At 35.2% G+C, this 15,300-nt stretch overlaps 1 protein-coding gene across 4 annotated transcripts in view; it reads left to right on the forward strand.

The window, feature by feature from the left end:
* Positions 1-15,300, forward strand: part of Rab28 (RAB28, member RAS oncogene family) — a 105,657-nt gene that overhangs the window by 80,998 nt on the left and 9,359 nt on the right. For 2 of the 4 annotated variants that reach the window (XM_003464357.5, XM_003464356.4), the window contains exons 5-6: positions 8,901-9,004; positions 14,542-14,619. In XM_003464357.5, coding sequence (XP_003464405.1) covers positions 8,901-9,004; positions 14,542-14,619 — 182 coding nt within the window. Of the gene's footprint in view, positions 1-8,900; positions 9,005-14,541; positions 14,620-15,036; positions 15,077-15,300 lie in introns of all 4 variants that reach the window. The other 2 variants (XM_023562661.2, XM_013146570.2) reach the window with 2 other exon arrangements.

Consider the following 15,300-nt stretch of genomic DNA (forward strand, 5'->3'; position numbering starts at 1 on the left):
TCTGGGTTCTTGTTGCACGAATACTATTTTCCATCCTTTGACTTTTAATCTATGAGTTTTCTTTAGAGTCAGATGTGTTTATTGTATACAGCACATTGTGGGATCCTGTTTCTTGATCCATTCTGTCAACCTTGTTCTTTTGATAGTTGAATAGAGGCCATTTACGTTTATGAATATAACTGATACATAGTGGCTCAACTTTTCCATGTTATGTTCCAGTTGTTTCCTTTCTGCTTTTACCCCATTGTTTTAATTGCTTGTCTGACCTGGTGATTTCTTTCTGTTGTTCTGGGGATTGTGGTCATTTTCATCTCTAGTGTGTCTTTCAGTACTCTTTCTAGGGTTGGTTTGCTGGACATGAATTTCTTAGTTGTTCTTTGTCATGGAAGTATCTTGTTTCTTCATTAAATTTTAAAGACAGTTTTTCTGTGTACATCATTCTGGGTTGAAAGTTGTTTTCTTTTCAGAGCTTGAAATACTTAATCCAAGCTCATGTTAACTTGAGGATTTGCGCTGAAAAGTCTGATGTGATTCTGATGGGTTTTCCTTGATAGGCGAGTTGTGTCTTTTCTGAAGCAGCTTTTAGTATTCTGTTTTTATGTTGTATGTCTGGGATTCTAATTATTACATGTCTGGGTGTAGATTTATGTTGGTTGTGACTGGCATTCTGTATGCCTCACTTACCTGTATATCAGGTTTTTTTCCCCATGTTTGGAAAATTTTCTGGTATTACTTCTGTGAATAGTTTGCCTGTGTCATTCACATTGACTCCTGCAACTCCATTGATGCCTCTTAGACTTACATTGTTTCTCTTGGCTTCATCTTAAAGCTACTGGATTGTCATTTCATGCTGCTTTGTTTTTAAAAGTTCTAGCGTTTCATGATCACTAATTGTGATCCTGTCCTCAAGGTCTGAAATTCGATCCTCAGCTTCATTTAAATAGTTTTGCAAGCTTTCCCTAGAATTTTTTGTTTCTTGGATGTCTCTTTGAATTTGTTTCATGGATTTGTTTCATGGATTCTGCTTGTTTTCTATATTGTTCATTTAAGGTTTCAATCAACTTTCCATGTTCCTGTTTTTTTTTTTTTTTTTGGTCATTACTTTTTATTTTAAAGAAGGGGAAAACAGAAGCAAAAAGCAAAAGAGACAAACAACAACAAAAGCACAAAACAGTAACAACATAGGCTTTCAAGACAATAAGATAGGAATTTAACAATGATGGTTATATTGCAAATTGTTATCTTCAAAAGTTTTGCTTAGAATACTAGATACAGACATGCAAAATTGACTTATCATATGAGTATTATCTGTTCTTTTTGAAGAACTAATAGTAGTAAGATGTATTATTATAATTATTTTTATGCCTTTTAAAAGTGCATCTATTAGAAAGTTTAAAATTATAAATCTGGTTTGCATTATATTTCTGCTGGACACTGGTTCTGATAGCTTCTACACAGGCATTTTACTGAATCGTTAAAGTAACCCAACATGGTAGACACTATTCTTCCCATTTGCTTTACAGAGAAGGTGATGAAATGAAGCCCTCCCCAACTTATTAAAATTTCTTAGAGGTTATAAGGCAAAGTGAATCAAAGCCAGGTCTCCATGGTTCCATCATCTCTTGTTTCTGTGCTGTACTGTTGTTTTCTTTTAAGTAGGTAGGGGAGAGCTTGCAGGCTTTCTCTCTTGCTTCTTTATAATAAATGCTTTTGATAACCCCATTTATGAACAATGGAAAATTGGAGCAAAAACATATCTTTTTCTTCAGATGGTAGCAGAAAGAGTATTTGCACTCTTGACGAGTGAATGAATAAACATTTACATAACCAAGAAGAGTTTTAGAAATTATGTCCAAATGTGATGCGACCTAATCATAGAATGTCAAACTTTGTTTACTGTTTTGAGTTAGTTTTTGTTGCTGCTGCTATTGCTGCTGCTGTTGCTGTTGTCCTTTTTTAGAGGATTTGAAATTCTAGGGTCATGCTGAGACTTAATAGCGTCTCTATTGCATTTTAAAAAATTTTATTCAAAAAATACAGGGTTGATTCAACATTAGGAATTCTCACAATCACATTGAATGGTATTTAAAGCATCCAATACATGATCATTATGAAAGACACTGAAAGTCTATTCCCAAGCATTACTTGTTTTTTTAATTTTAAAGAGGGTAAAACTAAACATAACAAACAAAACAAAGCCGATCAGAAGAAAACAATGTAAGTGACACAGATTTCAAAGCAAGGCAACAGGAGATCATCACTGGCTACCTTAATATCTCTTGTTTTCTTCTAAATAGCTGTCTGTATCTTCACACACAATGAATTAATACAAAACAAAATAGTATTAAACTGATAAGAACAGAATGATGAAGGCATTATAGGCCTTCAAAATCAGACAATAGGAAAATCAACAATGGCTGCCTTAGTGTCTCTTGTTCTCTTTCAAATGAGCTGTCCATATCCTTCATGTATGTTGATATTAAACAATACAAAACAGACTAAAACCACTCTGAACAAAGAATAATAGCATTAATGGATTTCACAGCATGACAATACAGAATCAGCAATGAATACCATAATGTCTCTTTTTCTTCAAAGTAGCTGTTCATTTCGTCATGCATTATATAATCAACTCTCATAAACTGTTCAGGAGAAATTCTACACATGTATAAGTCTCTACATGTATACCTATACTTTCTATATTAGAAAAACTAAACAAAACAAATTCCTAGAAAAATGCGAAACAAAAAAAGGCAAATAAATAACAGTAGCAAAGAGCCCAGAACACTGACAATATAGGCCTTCAAAACAACGTGGTAGGAGCATAACTAGGGTTGTTATTTTACATAATGATCTTCAAGAGTTCCTCAGATCACCAGATACTAACATGTATAATTGTTCCAGTCCTATGAATGTTAACTGTTTTGTCCCAAGAACTTATAGAATTGTAGTACAATCATCTTAGCTATCCTAAGTGTGTTTATATAATTTTAGATATTTTTTCTTTTCCCTTCCTTTTTCGGTTTCCTTTTTCCCCCGAGATATTGTGTTTTCCTCTTTGAGCAGATTCTTATCCTTTCACTGTATTTATTGAGGATTTTGTATCTTATGTACCCCTACCATTTCTTATAGTAGAGAACTATTTGATATTTACACATGTGAGTTTGATTTGTTTCACTTATGAGTATGGTCTCAAGTTGCATCCATTTATTTATAAATATATCAAAGTGATCATTCTTTATAGCTGAGTATACCATTATATAAAAATAGACATTTTTTTTTATCCATTCCTCAGTTGATGGGCATTTAGGTTGTTTCCAAGACTGGCTATTATAAATTCTGCTGCTATAAACATGGGTGCACATATATCACTGTGATATGATGTTTTCAGTTCTTCTGGGAATATGCCTAGATGTAGAATAGCTGGGTCAAATGGGACTTCCAGCCTCAGCTTTTTGAGGAACCTCCAAACTGACCTCTACAATGGTTGCACCAGTCTGCACTCCCACAAAGAGTGCAGAAGAGTTCCTTTTTTCCACGAAAACTCTCCAGCATTTGTTGTTGGTAGTTTTCTTTAACCTGGCCATTCTTTCTGGAGTGAGCTGGAATCTCAGTGTGGTTTTAATTTGCATTTCTCTAATGACTAATAGTGCTGAACATTTTTTCATGTATTTTGCAATTTGTATTTCTTCATCAGAGAACTGTGTGTTCATTTCAGATGCCCATTTTTGGATTGGGTCTTTGAATTTTGGGGGTCTGATTTTTTTTTAATTCTTTATATGTTCTGGACAGAAGTTCTTTGTCTGAGGGACAGTTGGCTAAGATTTTTTCCCAATTTGTCGATTTTCTTTTCACTCTCCTGGAGATTTCTTTCGACTTGCAAAAACTCTTTAGTATGATATGATCCCAGTTATTGATTCTGTGAAATATTTCATGTGTGGTTTGATTCTTGTTCATGAATCTCTGCATTTACCTATGTCCTCAAAATTTCTACCTACTTTGTCTTCCAATAGATTTCAGTGTGTCTGTTTTAATATTTAGATTTTTGATCCATTTAGATTTTAGTTTAGTGCATGGTGATAGGCGTGGGTCTAGTTTTAGTTTTTGGCATATGGAGAGCCAGTTTTTCCAGTACTATTTATTAAAGAGACTTATCTTTCTTTCAGTGAATGTGTTTGGCCCCTTTATCAAAGATGAGGTGGCTGAGGGTGTTTGTAGTTGTAGTTGTATCTTCTAATCTATTCCACTGATCTTCAGGTCTGTTTTTATTCCAGTGCCATGCTAATTTTATTCCAGTAGTTGTGTAGTATAACTTCAAGTCAGGAATTGTGATGCCTCTTGCCTTGCCTTTGTTGCTTAGAATTGCCTTTGCTATTGTAGGTCTCTTCTGGGTACAGACGAATTTTAGTAGTGATTTCTCTAGAGCTGTGAGGTATGCTAGTGGTATTTTGATGGGGATTGCAACAAATCTGTATAACAATTTTGGGAGAATGGCCATTTTAACAGTATTTGTTCTTCCTGTCCATTAAGAAGAGATTTCTTTCCGTTTTTTGAGGTCCTCTTCACTTTCTTTTTCAGGGCATTATAATTTTCCCTGAATAGATCTTTTACTTCTTTTGTTAGATTGATTTCTAAATATTTCATTTTGTTGGATGCTATTGTGAAGGATGTAGCTTCTCTTATTTCTCTCTCAGTGATTTTGTTGTCAGTATACAGGAGTGCTATTAATTTTCGAGTGTTGACTTTGTATCCAGCTACATCACTGAATTTATTTATCATACCTAGGAGTCTTTCAATGAAGTTTTGGAGGTCTTCTATGTAGAGTATCATGTCATCTGGAAATAATGATAATTTAAATTCTTCTTTTCCTATCCTTACTCCTTTTATTTCTCTCTCGTCTAAATGCTCTGGCTAGTATTTCCAACACTATATTGAATAAGAGTGATGATAATGGACATCCTTGTCTTGTTCCTGATTTTAGGATAAAGCCTTTCAGTTTTGCGCCATTTAATATGCTGTTTGTTGGTTTGTCATAAATGGCTTTTATCATATTGAGGTAAAGACCATCTATTCCAGTTTTCTGTAAGGTTCTTATCATGAATAAATGTCGGACCTTATCAAAAGCTTTTTCTGCATCTATAGAAATGATCGTGTGATTCTTATTTTTGGCTCTATTGATATGGTGATATTGATATTAATATGGTGGTTTACATTTATTGATTTACATATGTTGAACCATCCCTGCATGCCTAGGATTCATTCCACTTGGTAGTGAAGTATAATCTTGATGATTTGTTGCATTCTGTTTGCCAATATTTTATTGAGAAGTTTTGCCTCTATTTTCATTTGGGAAATTGGCCGGTAGTTCTCTTTTTTGGTTGGGTCTTTCTCAGGTTTTGGTATTAGAGTAATATTTACTTCCAGGAATGAGTTAGGGAGAATTGCTTCCCTTTCAGTTTCACTGAAGAGTTTGAGATGTGTTGGCATTAAGTCTTCTTTGAATTTCTTATAGAATTCTGTAGTGAATTTGTCTGGACCTGGGCTTTGCTTTGTTTATAAGGATTTAACTCCGTTTTCAATTTTGTTTATAGAAATTGGGTTATTCAGCAGTTTTATATCTTCTTGACCCAGCTTTAGTAATTCATGTGTTTCTGGGAATCTATCCATATCTTCTGTGTTATCAAACCTGTGACAGTAGACTTTTTCGAAAGAGGTATTGATGATCTTTTGTATTTCCACAGGGTCTGTAATGATTTCACCCTTTTCATTCCTTATTGCATGAATTTGAATTTTTTCTTTGCTTTTTAAAATACGGTTGGCTAGGGGCTTATCAATTTTACTTATTCTTTCAAAGAACCAACTCTTTGATTCATTGATTCTTTGTATTGTTTTCTTCATCTCTTCTGCATTGATTTGTACTCTGATCTTTATACTTTCTTCCCTTCTTTTGGCTTTGGGCTTGACTTGTTCTTCTTTTTCTAGATGTTTGAAGTATAGCATCAAGTTGTTTATTTGTGTTTGTTCTGTTTTCCTGATGTGGGAATTCACCGCATTAAATTTTTTCTGAGGACTGTTTTCATTGTGTCCCACAGGCTCTGGAACATTGTATGTATATTTTCATTTGCTTTTAAGTATTGTTTAATTTTTCTTAATGTTGTCTGTGACCCACTGATTCCTCAGGAATGTATTATTGACTTTCCATGTGTTTGTGGGGTTTTTGCAATTTCTTTTGTCATTAATTTTTAGTTTCATGGCACTATGATTTGATAACATGTATGGGATAATTTCAGTTCTTTTCATTTACTTAACCATGTTTCTGTGGGCTAGAATATTGTCTGTTTTGGAGAATGTCCTGTGCTGCGAAGAATATATATTCTGATGTTGTTGGATGGAACACTGTATATGTCCACCAAGTCCATTCATTCACAGTGTGATTCAGTTGTTATTTCTTTGCTGATTTTCTGTCTAATTGATATGTGTTTTGTGTCAATAGCCTGTTAAGGTCTCCTGTTATAATTGTGTTGTTGCTTATTTGATTTTTTATTTCTGTTAATATTTATTTTGTATAGCTGGGTCCTCCCGAATTTGGTATATACATAATGATTGTTACCTCTTAGTCTTGAAGTTTTCCCCTAACTACTATGTAGTGATTTTCTTTATCTCTTTGGATCATTCTTGGTTTGAAGTTCACATTGTCAGCAAGCAGAATAACTACCCCTGCTTTTGGGGGGGGGCAGGGGTCCTGTTGGATGGATTGTTGTTTCCTATCCTTTGACTTTCATTCTATGAGTTTCCTTTTGGGTTAGATGGGTTTCTTGTAGACAGCATATGGTTGGATGTTATTTCTTGATCCATTTCTCCAGTCTGATTGTTTTAATTGGTAAATTGAGGCCATTTATATTAATGGTTATATCTGATACATATCGATTTATTTTTGACATGTTATCTTTCTGCTATTGCTTCTTTACCTTTCCATTCTGTTTAATTGTTTGCCTTGCTTAGTGGTTTTTTTCCTGTGTCTATCTAGAATGTATTTCAGTATTCTTTGCAGGGTTGGTTTGGTGGTTATGAAGTGCTTAAGCTGTTCTTTGTTGTGGAAATATCTTATTTCTCCATCCATTTTGAAGGACAGTTTTTCAGGGTACATCAGTCTGGGTTGGAAGTCGTTTTCTTTTAGGATCTGAAATACTTCATTCCATGCTCTTCTTGACTTCATTGTTTGTGTTGAGAAGTCTGCTGTGATTCTGATAGGCTTTCCTTTATAGGTGATATGTGTCTTCTCTCTAGCAGCTTTTAATATTCTGTTCTTATGTTGAATTTTTGGGATGTTGATTATTATATGACTGAGTGTAGTTTTATTTTGGCTATGGCTATTTGGAGTTCTATATGTTTCACTGATCTGTGTCTGTTTCCATGCCACAAGCCAGTGCTATTAGCACTGATATTTACAGTACATCTTGCAAAGCTATGGATGAACTTATATCGTAGTTCAAAGTTAGAGCAAAGGAAAAAAACAAAAAGAAACAGTGATGATAGTCTTCTATTAAAAAAGACAAATGCAAACAAGCTTCCAATGATACTTCATTTTTTTACAGTTGGAGACACTTCATTGGGGTTTTTCCTAATGAGATGATTTGTTCTTGTTCTTACTGAATTAGGAAAGTATTTTAGTTTCAATATTATGATGAACTAGATATGTAAATATCAGTGCTAATAGCTTAGTATTTTAGTCTTCTACAAATTGATGCTTGTGGCAACTGAACATTTTTTGGCTTGTTCTTGTAAATAAGGCCTTAGTGATGTTTAAGGAACAGTGGCTTGTGGCCAGTAAAGAAAAAAAAAAAAAATCCCTCTCAATTTTCCAAGGTAAGCAACATAAATGTAGCTCAGGAATCTCCTACTAGATCAGAAATCTCCTAGAGAAAGATGTCTTGAGCCTACAGATGGAAAACTTTCAATATAGTTTTAAATAAAGCCTTTTATAAAGTATGAAAGCATTTTTTAGTTGATAATTGCTTCTATTGTGTAGCCTCACTAGATTTGCAAATTTACAAGATTTTACAAGTCATTTGGGTCCCTTCCTCAGGAAATCAATTTAAGGTTTTTTTTTTTTTCCCTCTATTGACCCAAAGAGGTTAGTTGTCCTTAAACCCTGTGAATGTATTTGCTTTATAATTTGATGGCATTGGGTTAGCACCCTTGCAGGGTCTGTAGGTTGTAAAAAGAGAAGCTGCACAATAAAGGATCAAATTTGAAAAAGTAGACTGAGCAAGAGAAAACCAGTATTGGATCTAGGTTCTGTGCTGTGCTGTAAAATACCTACATCTCTTCAGCTTTTCCCATAACTCCCAAAATGAGCACATTAGGTTTGGAAACAATACAGCTGAACTGTATCTGTGAAATTAAACCATGGCTGTAAATAGTCAGTATGCAGTATAATATTGTTCATTTTTAGAAAGATAGTATTTATTTGTGTTAATAGTAAAATTATAAAGATTACCAAACTATCCTAATGAAGTAATTAAACTGTTTCAAATTAATTATGTTTGGGTAAGAATGCCTTATGTTCAGTTAGTCCCTGTGCTTAAATACCTTACACTGAGTAGGTACCTGAGTACCATCTTTGTGTCTAAATTTATGCAGAGTGTGAGAGCTCACACCGTTGTGTAGTGTGCATGGGTCAGTGCTGAGAGAAGTCTGTATAAAGGAAATACATTAATTTATCTCAATTTATAAGTGTAGAAAATGAAGCATAAAGAAATTAAATCAGTTGCCCAAGACTACACAGCTAGTTTTTGAACTAGGGTATGACCCTGGAAAGTAAATCAAATGTAAACATACTAGAAATGCTTTAATTGACTCCAGTATTGAATTTTGTTCTCTCTTTAACACTTTTCTAGTTGATTTGGAGCATATGCGAACAGTAAAACCTGAGAAGCACTTACGATTTTGCCAGGAAAATGGTTTTAGTAGCCACTTTGTCTCAGCCAAGACAGGAGACTCTGTAAGTAAACTAAGGAATACTGTGTATTATAAGTGATGTTTTCTTTTATTTACTAATATAACATGGGGTCTTTAGTGTTGTAAAAAGAGAAACTGCTCAATAAAGGACTACACTTGAAAAAGTAGTCTGGGCAGGAGAAAGTCAGTGTTGGACATGGGTTCTTCCCTGAAAATATGCTTAACCTTTTAGAACAAATTAATTCCTACTGAAGACATGAAAAATTTTAGAGATATTTTTTATATTTTACAATTAATTTAACATAATTGTATTATTCTAGGGAATATAAAATGCAAAAATTGAAAGCATGTGAATCACCCAGGATCCAGAGATGACCATTGATAACCCCGTGTGATTCCTTTTGAGTCTTTATCTGTTGTCACAAGTACTAGTGCAAGCACTTCTTTTTGCAGATTGTGTGTATTGAGTACTTACCTACTCTGATTATCTCTGTTTTATAACAAGTCTTAAAAGAGAAGTTATGTAACACTGCCTGAATCACATAGCTAATAATAATGAAGAAAGGGTTTGTAAATCCAGGTGATGGCTGTTGGGAGCTGTTGAAGCTGGAAATTGAACACAATGTATGACCCAGGGCATGGCCGACTCAAGAGTAAGAGCTCCTGGGGCAGCCACCTAAAGAAGCTGCTTCAGCCCAGGCAAACACCGAGCTCCTAGACAGTCCAAGCCATGGGGTGCTGGGCAGCAGGGATGACATTGACATCCTTTTTCTGAGTGTATAATAAAGGTGCCGTAGTGGTTGAGCAGTTCCTTTCCTCCCCTCAGGAGAGTAAGGGCTCCACCTCACCCCAGCTTTGTCTCTTTTTCTTCCCCTCTCGTAGTCCTTCACCCCATGATCCTCAAGAGCTGCATGGGTTGCAGCAGGTGACATTCCAAGACTCACTGTCTTAAACACTATGAATATTTGCTAAAAAATATTAAGATAATAATATAAAAGTGATTTAGTATTTTCTTTTTCATTAAGTATTTTCATTGGTAGAAAAATTTTTTTAATATTATCACTGGATTTAATAATTAAATGTTTAATATTTGATCATGTTCTTATTGTTGGACATATATCTAAGTTGTTACTCAGTGTTGTTTCTGAGTTCTGTACATCATGTTCTAATGTAAAATTTTGTCTATAAACTTTTGATATTTTGCTTATTTCATTTAAATAAATTCCTTGACTAGGATGGAAATTACCACCCTCAAAGCTAAATTAATTTATACTATCACCAGTATTATATGATAGCCTCTCTGTTACTTTTGCTATGTAGTACAGGCTGCCTTGAACTTACTACATATCCCAGGCTATCTCACAGTGATCCTCCTGCCTCAGACTCCTACTCAGTGCTGGAATTACAATTCTGTACCACCATGCCTCACCACAGTCAGATTAAACATTGAGACTCTATTTACCTATTTTAAATTTTTGTCAAAGGGGTAGGCCCAAAGAAACAACAAAAATTTATTTAAATTTGAATTTCTTTAATTATTTGTGGTTGAAATTTTAAAAATTTTACTAGCTACTCATTTTCTGCTTATTAATATTTTATAGATTTCCATTGACTTAAAATTTTCTATGATCACTTTTATATCAGATATAGAAATTATTTGTTATAATTTTGTAAATATATTTGCTACTTTGTTTTTTGTTTTTGTTGTTGATTGTTTTTTTTTTTTCTATCTTTTGGTGCTAGGAAATGAACCTAGTCTCTTGATCATGACTATTAATTTTCTTACTATTTTTTTAAACCAAAAGAAATTTGAAAATTTTCTGTGATTTAATATTTAATATTTTTCTTTTATAGTATCTTGCATAGATTAAATGACTAGGCTAAATATTAAATTATATAAAAGGAGTTTAAACTTTTTTAAGATTATATTCATCTAATTTGGCTTCTTGGAGCTGTGTATATGGGCATATTCCCATGTACACTTGTAAATATGCTATTTATAAGTACAGTATCAGTGCTTCTTAAAAACTCATCTACAGTTTGATTGGGCTTCTTTGCTCAAATCTTTGTAGGGATCATTTACCATCTTGGGAGTATTTTAACTTGTAATATTTGAGGTTCTGTTTAGCTTAGTATAGTATTCTTTGTGTACTTGTGTTGAACCACCATTAAAAAGTGATTGTATTCTTTGTAGATACTACTTTGAAATTATTTGTTCTTGCAGTTAACAAAGGTCCAGGATGATTCCTTGAAGAGTTAAAAGTATTGGCTTGTTGTGATTTCTAAGATACTAAAACCCCTGATTGTTAGTGGTTTCACTATTTGTCCTCCAACCCACATGTGCCACCCTTTCCTGTGAGTGTCATTACACATCACTACAGCTCTCTTATTGCAGTGTCAGACATCCTCATCATAAGAATCAACCACTATGTCTTTCCTGCTCACGCTGTAAGTGTCCTAACCCAGTCATTCTTCAACCCTAACGTGACCTACGAGGCATAGAGCCTCATGCCTTTATGAAATCCTAACCTTTGATGGCCTTATTTTTCCATTCCTAACTAAAGCTCATGGCCAGTCAGAATCATTGGCATGTGTATGCTCTTGGTTCCCTATCTCTTCTCTTCTCCTCTCCTCTCCTCTCCTCCCCTTTCCTCCCCTCCCCTCCTCTCCTCTCCCCCCTCCCCCTCTCCCTCCCCTCCCTCCTCCCCTCCCCTCCTCTCCTCCCCTCCCCTCCCCTCCTCCCCTTCCCTCCCCTCCCCTCCCCTCCCCTCCCCTCCCCTCCCCTCCCCTCCCCTCCCCTCCCCTCCTCTCCTCTCCTCTCTTCTCTTCTCTTCTCTTCTCTTCTCTTCTCTTCTCTTCTCTTCTCTTCTCTTCTCTTCTCTTCTCTTCTTTCCTCTCCTCTCCTCTCCTCTCCTCTCCTCTCCTCTCCTCTCCTCCCCTCTCCTCCCCTCCCCTCCTCTCCTCTCCTCCCCTCTCCTCCCCTCCCCTCCTCTCCCCCTCCCCCTCCCCTCCCCTTCCTCCTTCCCTCCCCTCCCCTCCTCTCTTCTCTTCTTTGTCAAACTCACTTGGCCAAATCTTAATTTTGCTTTAAATCAAGCCTCTACTTCTGTGGCTGCACACATGGATATGACCACAGAAGAACAAAGAGGTGCTGGAGGGTTCACGTTAAATTTAGTCACTACCTCTGGTGGACCTTACTGCTGCTCGGTAATCACAGGTCTCTGCTCTCATCTGACCTACATGACTGTTTTATAGCTTCTGTTCTCTCCGCAGGTGTTCAAAACAGTCTCCTCTGTGTTCTTAGCTAATAACCTTGTTTCTCATTTTGTAAGAAATATGAAAAAGAGACACCGACCCCCCACCACACATCTACCCAAATGCCCCCCTCCTGTCCCTGCCACATTTGTGCCGTCTTCTGTGTCCCCTGTGCTTACCGCGAGGGCACTGCTCCTGCCTCAGGCAAGCTCTCTGTGGTGCATCACTGCCATCTTTCTTTGTTGAACTGCTTTAGTAATGCTCTCTTCTTCATATATTCTTTTTTTTGTCTACTAGTTAATTCTATTAGCATTCAAAATATTATGATTTTTCTTATCTTAAAAGATGATTCTACAGCTTTACCCATTTACCTTATTTCTTATTTATTTTCTTATCTTAAAAGATGATTCTACAGCTTTACCTATTTACCTTATTTCTTTCCTCATTTTCCAGCAGAATGCTTTGAAAGTCATCTACAGTTCCTCTCTCTCACTTTTTCTTGAACAGTTCCTCCAATGGACTGTTATATTTCACCCAAACTGCTATTATCAAGGTTACTCGTGACCTTTTCTTTGAGGAATTCAGTGATAGCTTCTCAACCCTTATGTATTCATAGCAGCATGTACAATAGTTGATCATCTCTTTTTAGAGATACTTTCTTCATTCAACTTCCAGGATACCCCTGCTCTTTCTTCTGTCTCCCTAATCTGTTTCTCTGTCTCTCCCCTCTTTTTGTTTATTCCGTTTTTTGCTCCAACCTGTAACTATTGGGCTACTGTAAGGCTCCGTTTCTTGGTGTCTCTTTCTCTATACTTATTCCTTAGAATTTGAGTTAGTTTTATGGCCTTGCTACGATCTCACCCCTGAACTCTGGGCTTAGTATTCAAATGCTCACCCACCATGGCCGCAGGGACATCCAGCAATGTGACACATCCAGACCGAGGTGCTCACATTGTCTCCTCAGCTCTCTCAGTCTTCCTACTTCATTAAGTGGCCGCTCTGCCTACCAGTTGCTTTGGTCTCAAAAATTTGGGAGTCATCTTTGACTACTCTTAAAACGCATGCCATCACTGACTAACTTCTGTTGGCTGTAAATATATAAAAAATGTAGTGGCTGTTTCTTACCGCCACCACTGCTACTAGTTTAGTTTGACCTCCACAATCTCTGTGTTCTGTGTTTTGTTCATTGCTTTCTTTACAACATCTAGATTGGTCCTCTTAAAATAAAAATCTCATCAGGCCAGGCTCCCATGGCTTCCATGTTACTCAGAATAAATACCAAAGTCCTTCCAGTAGCCTGCAGGGTCCTCCGTGATTGGTATCATCTTCCTGCTCATCTTCCTTTATACTTCCTTGCTCTATTCCACACATTAGCATTCTTATTGGTTTTTGAACATTGACATCAGTTAATTGAAGTGTCTGCTTTTGAGGGTAAAGATAGTATAAATCTTACAGGCAGTTGTATAAAAATAGCATAAATCAGGAATTTGTATTTCTTTTTTCTCTCCTTTTTATTAATGTATGTTTATAATACATAACAATTGCAGTCATTGTGGGGAATTGGTACATACACATCATATTTTGATCCAAATAAAAATTAAATTATTAAACATGAGTTGGGCTGAGAATGTGTTAGGATATTTATGAGGCATAGATAAATTACACTATAGTAAATGGCAGTACTCGAACTCTAGGAATCATAATAGAACTGGCATAAATTAACAACAGATATAAAAGGCAGTTTATAGAAAAGCACTATAATGATCCCATTGTATTGTTTTTTACTCTGAGTTGATAAAGTACAGTAAAGAGTACCAAGTTGTTTTACTTAAGATATGGAGAACTTGCTGAAATTGATGAGAGCCACAATTATTATTAGTGTGTTGGAAATTAAGATCTTTTAAGATACACTGAAGGTAAGTCAAAAGACCAGTAGTGAATTGGAAGTCAAAGGCTAGAGTAGTAAAGTGTAGATTAATTTATTTTCATTTCTTCACGAATTATGAAATTTGTTATGCTAATAACTGTTTAGATGTTATTTTGTCTTTAATGTGACAACCGTAACTGTCATATTAGATCTTTAAAAATGTCTATTTTAGTGATAAATGTAATTCAGTGAAATGCATGGATTTTGAAATTGTGGTTTAATCATTTAAAATTATTCCATTTAATATGTTGCTATATTTTACAGAGCTATATTTGGAATCACCTGCTGCATCATATTTTTATAATTCTTGCTGTTTATTATTTTTTAGAAAGTTCAATTTATTTAAAGGATACAAACGTGCCTGTTTTAAATCATTTGAATTTATTTTTGTTATGTAGGTCTTCCTGTGTTTTCAGAAAGTTGCTGCTGAAATCCTTGGAATCAAGTTAAACAAAGCAGAAATAGAACAGTCACAGGTGATTATCTTGAGCTTTATAGTTTGAAAAAATAATGAATTTCTTGCAATACATTGACTGTTGCCCAGGAATCCTTTCATACTTATGCATTCTGTATATGTACACTTGAAAACTTTTGAAAATAAGACTGTGTATATAAATCACTGTTGATTGAAAAAGACAGAGAATGTTAACTTTTAACAAAATAAGATAATCCTGTAACTCATTTTGTCCCCTGTGTTGGGAAATTGATAAAATTTTATCAGTGGTTAATTTGTGGGTTAACTTTCTGGCTGTCTTATATGTTTTACTCCAGTTCTTTTAGGGTTTTCTAGTCATCTTTAAAATACTTTCAGCTATAATGATAGCAATTCTTGGGAATCTAATAGGGGTTTTGATACTCTAGCTGATTTCTTTTCTTTCTTTTTTTTTTTCCAGTACCAGGGATTGAACTCACAACCACCTGCTTGCAAGGCAGGTGCTTATGCTGCTGAGCTAAATCCCCAGCCCTTGATACTCTAATAGTATTAATTATTGAGGATTTCTGTGTTCTTTCACTATTGTTAGACACTGTTTCACTATTGTCTTTGAGAACTTATGAATACCATGGGTTAAGAATTTGAAGATGTCATAATTTCATTCTTATTCTATTTGATACAATGAAAAATTAGAACAAGACCCTGTAGTTTAAAGTTGAGCTTC

Source organism: Cavia porcellus, unplaced genomic scaffold, assembly GCF_034190915.1.
Source record: "Cavia porcellus strain 051 isolate PalLab524CR breed Dunkin Hartley unplaced genomic scaffold, mCavPor4.1 scaffold_18, whole genome shotgun sequence".
Lineage (NCBI taxonomy): Eukaryota > Metazoa > Chordata > Mammalia > Rodentia > Caviidae > Cavia > Cavia porcellus.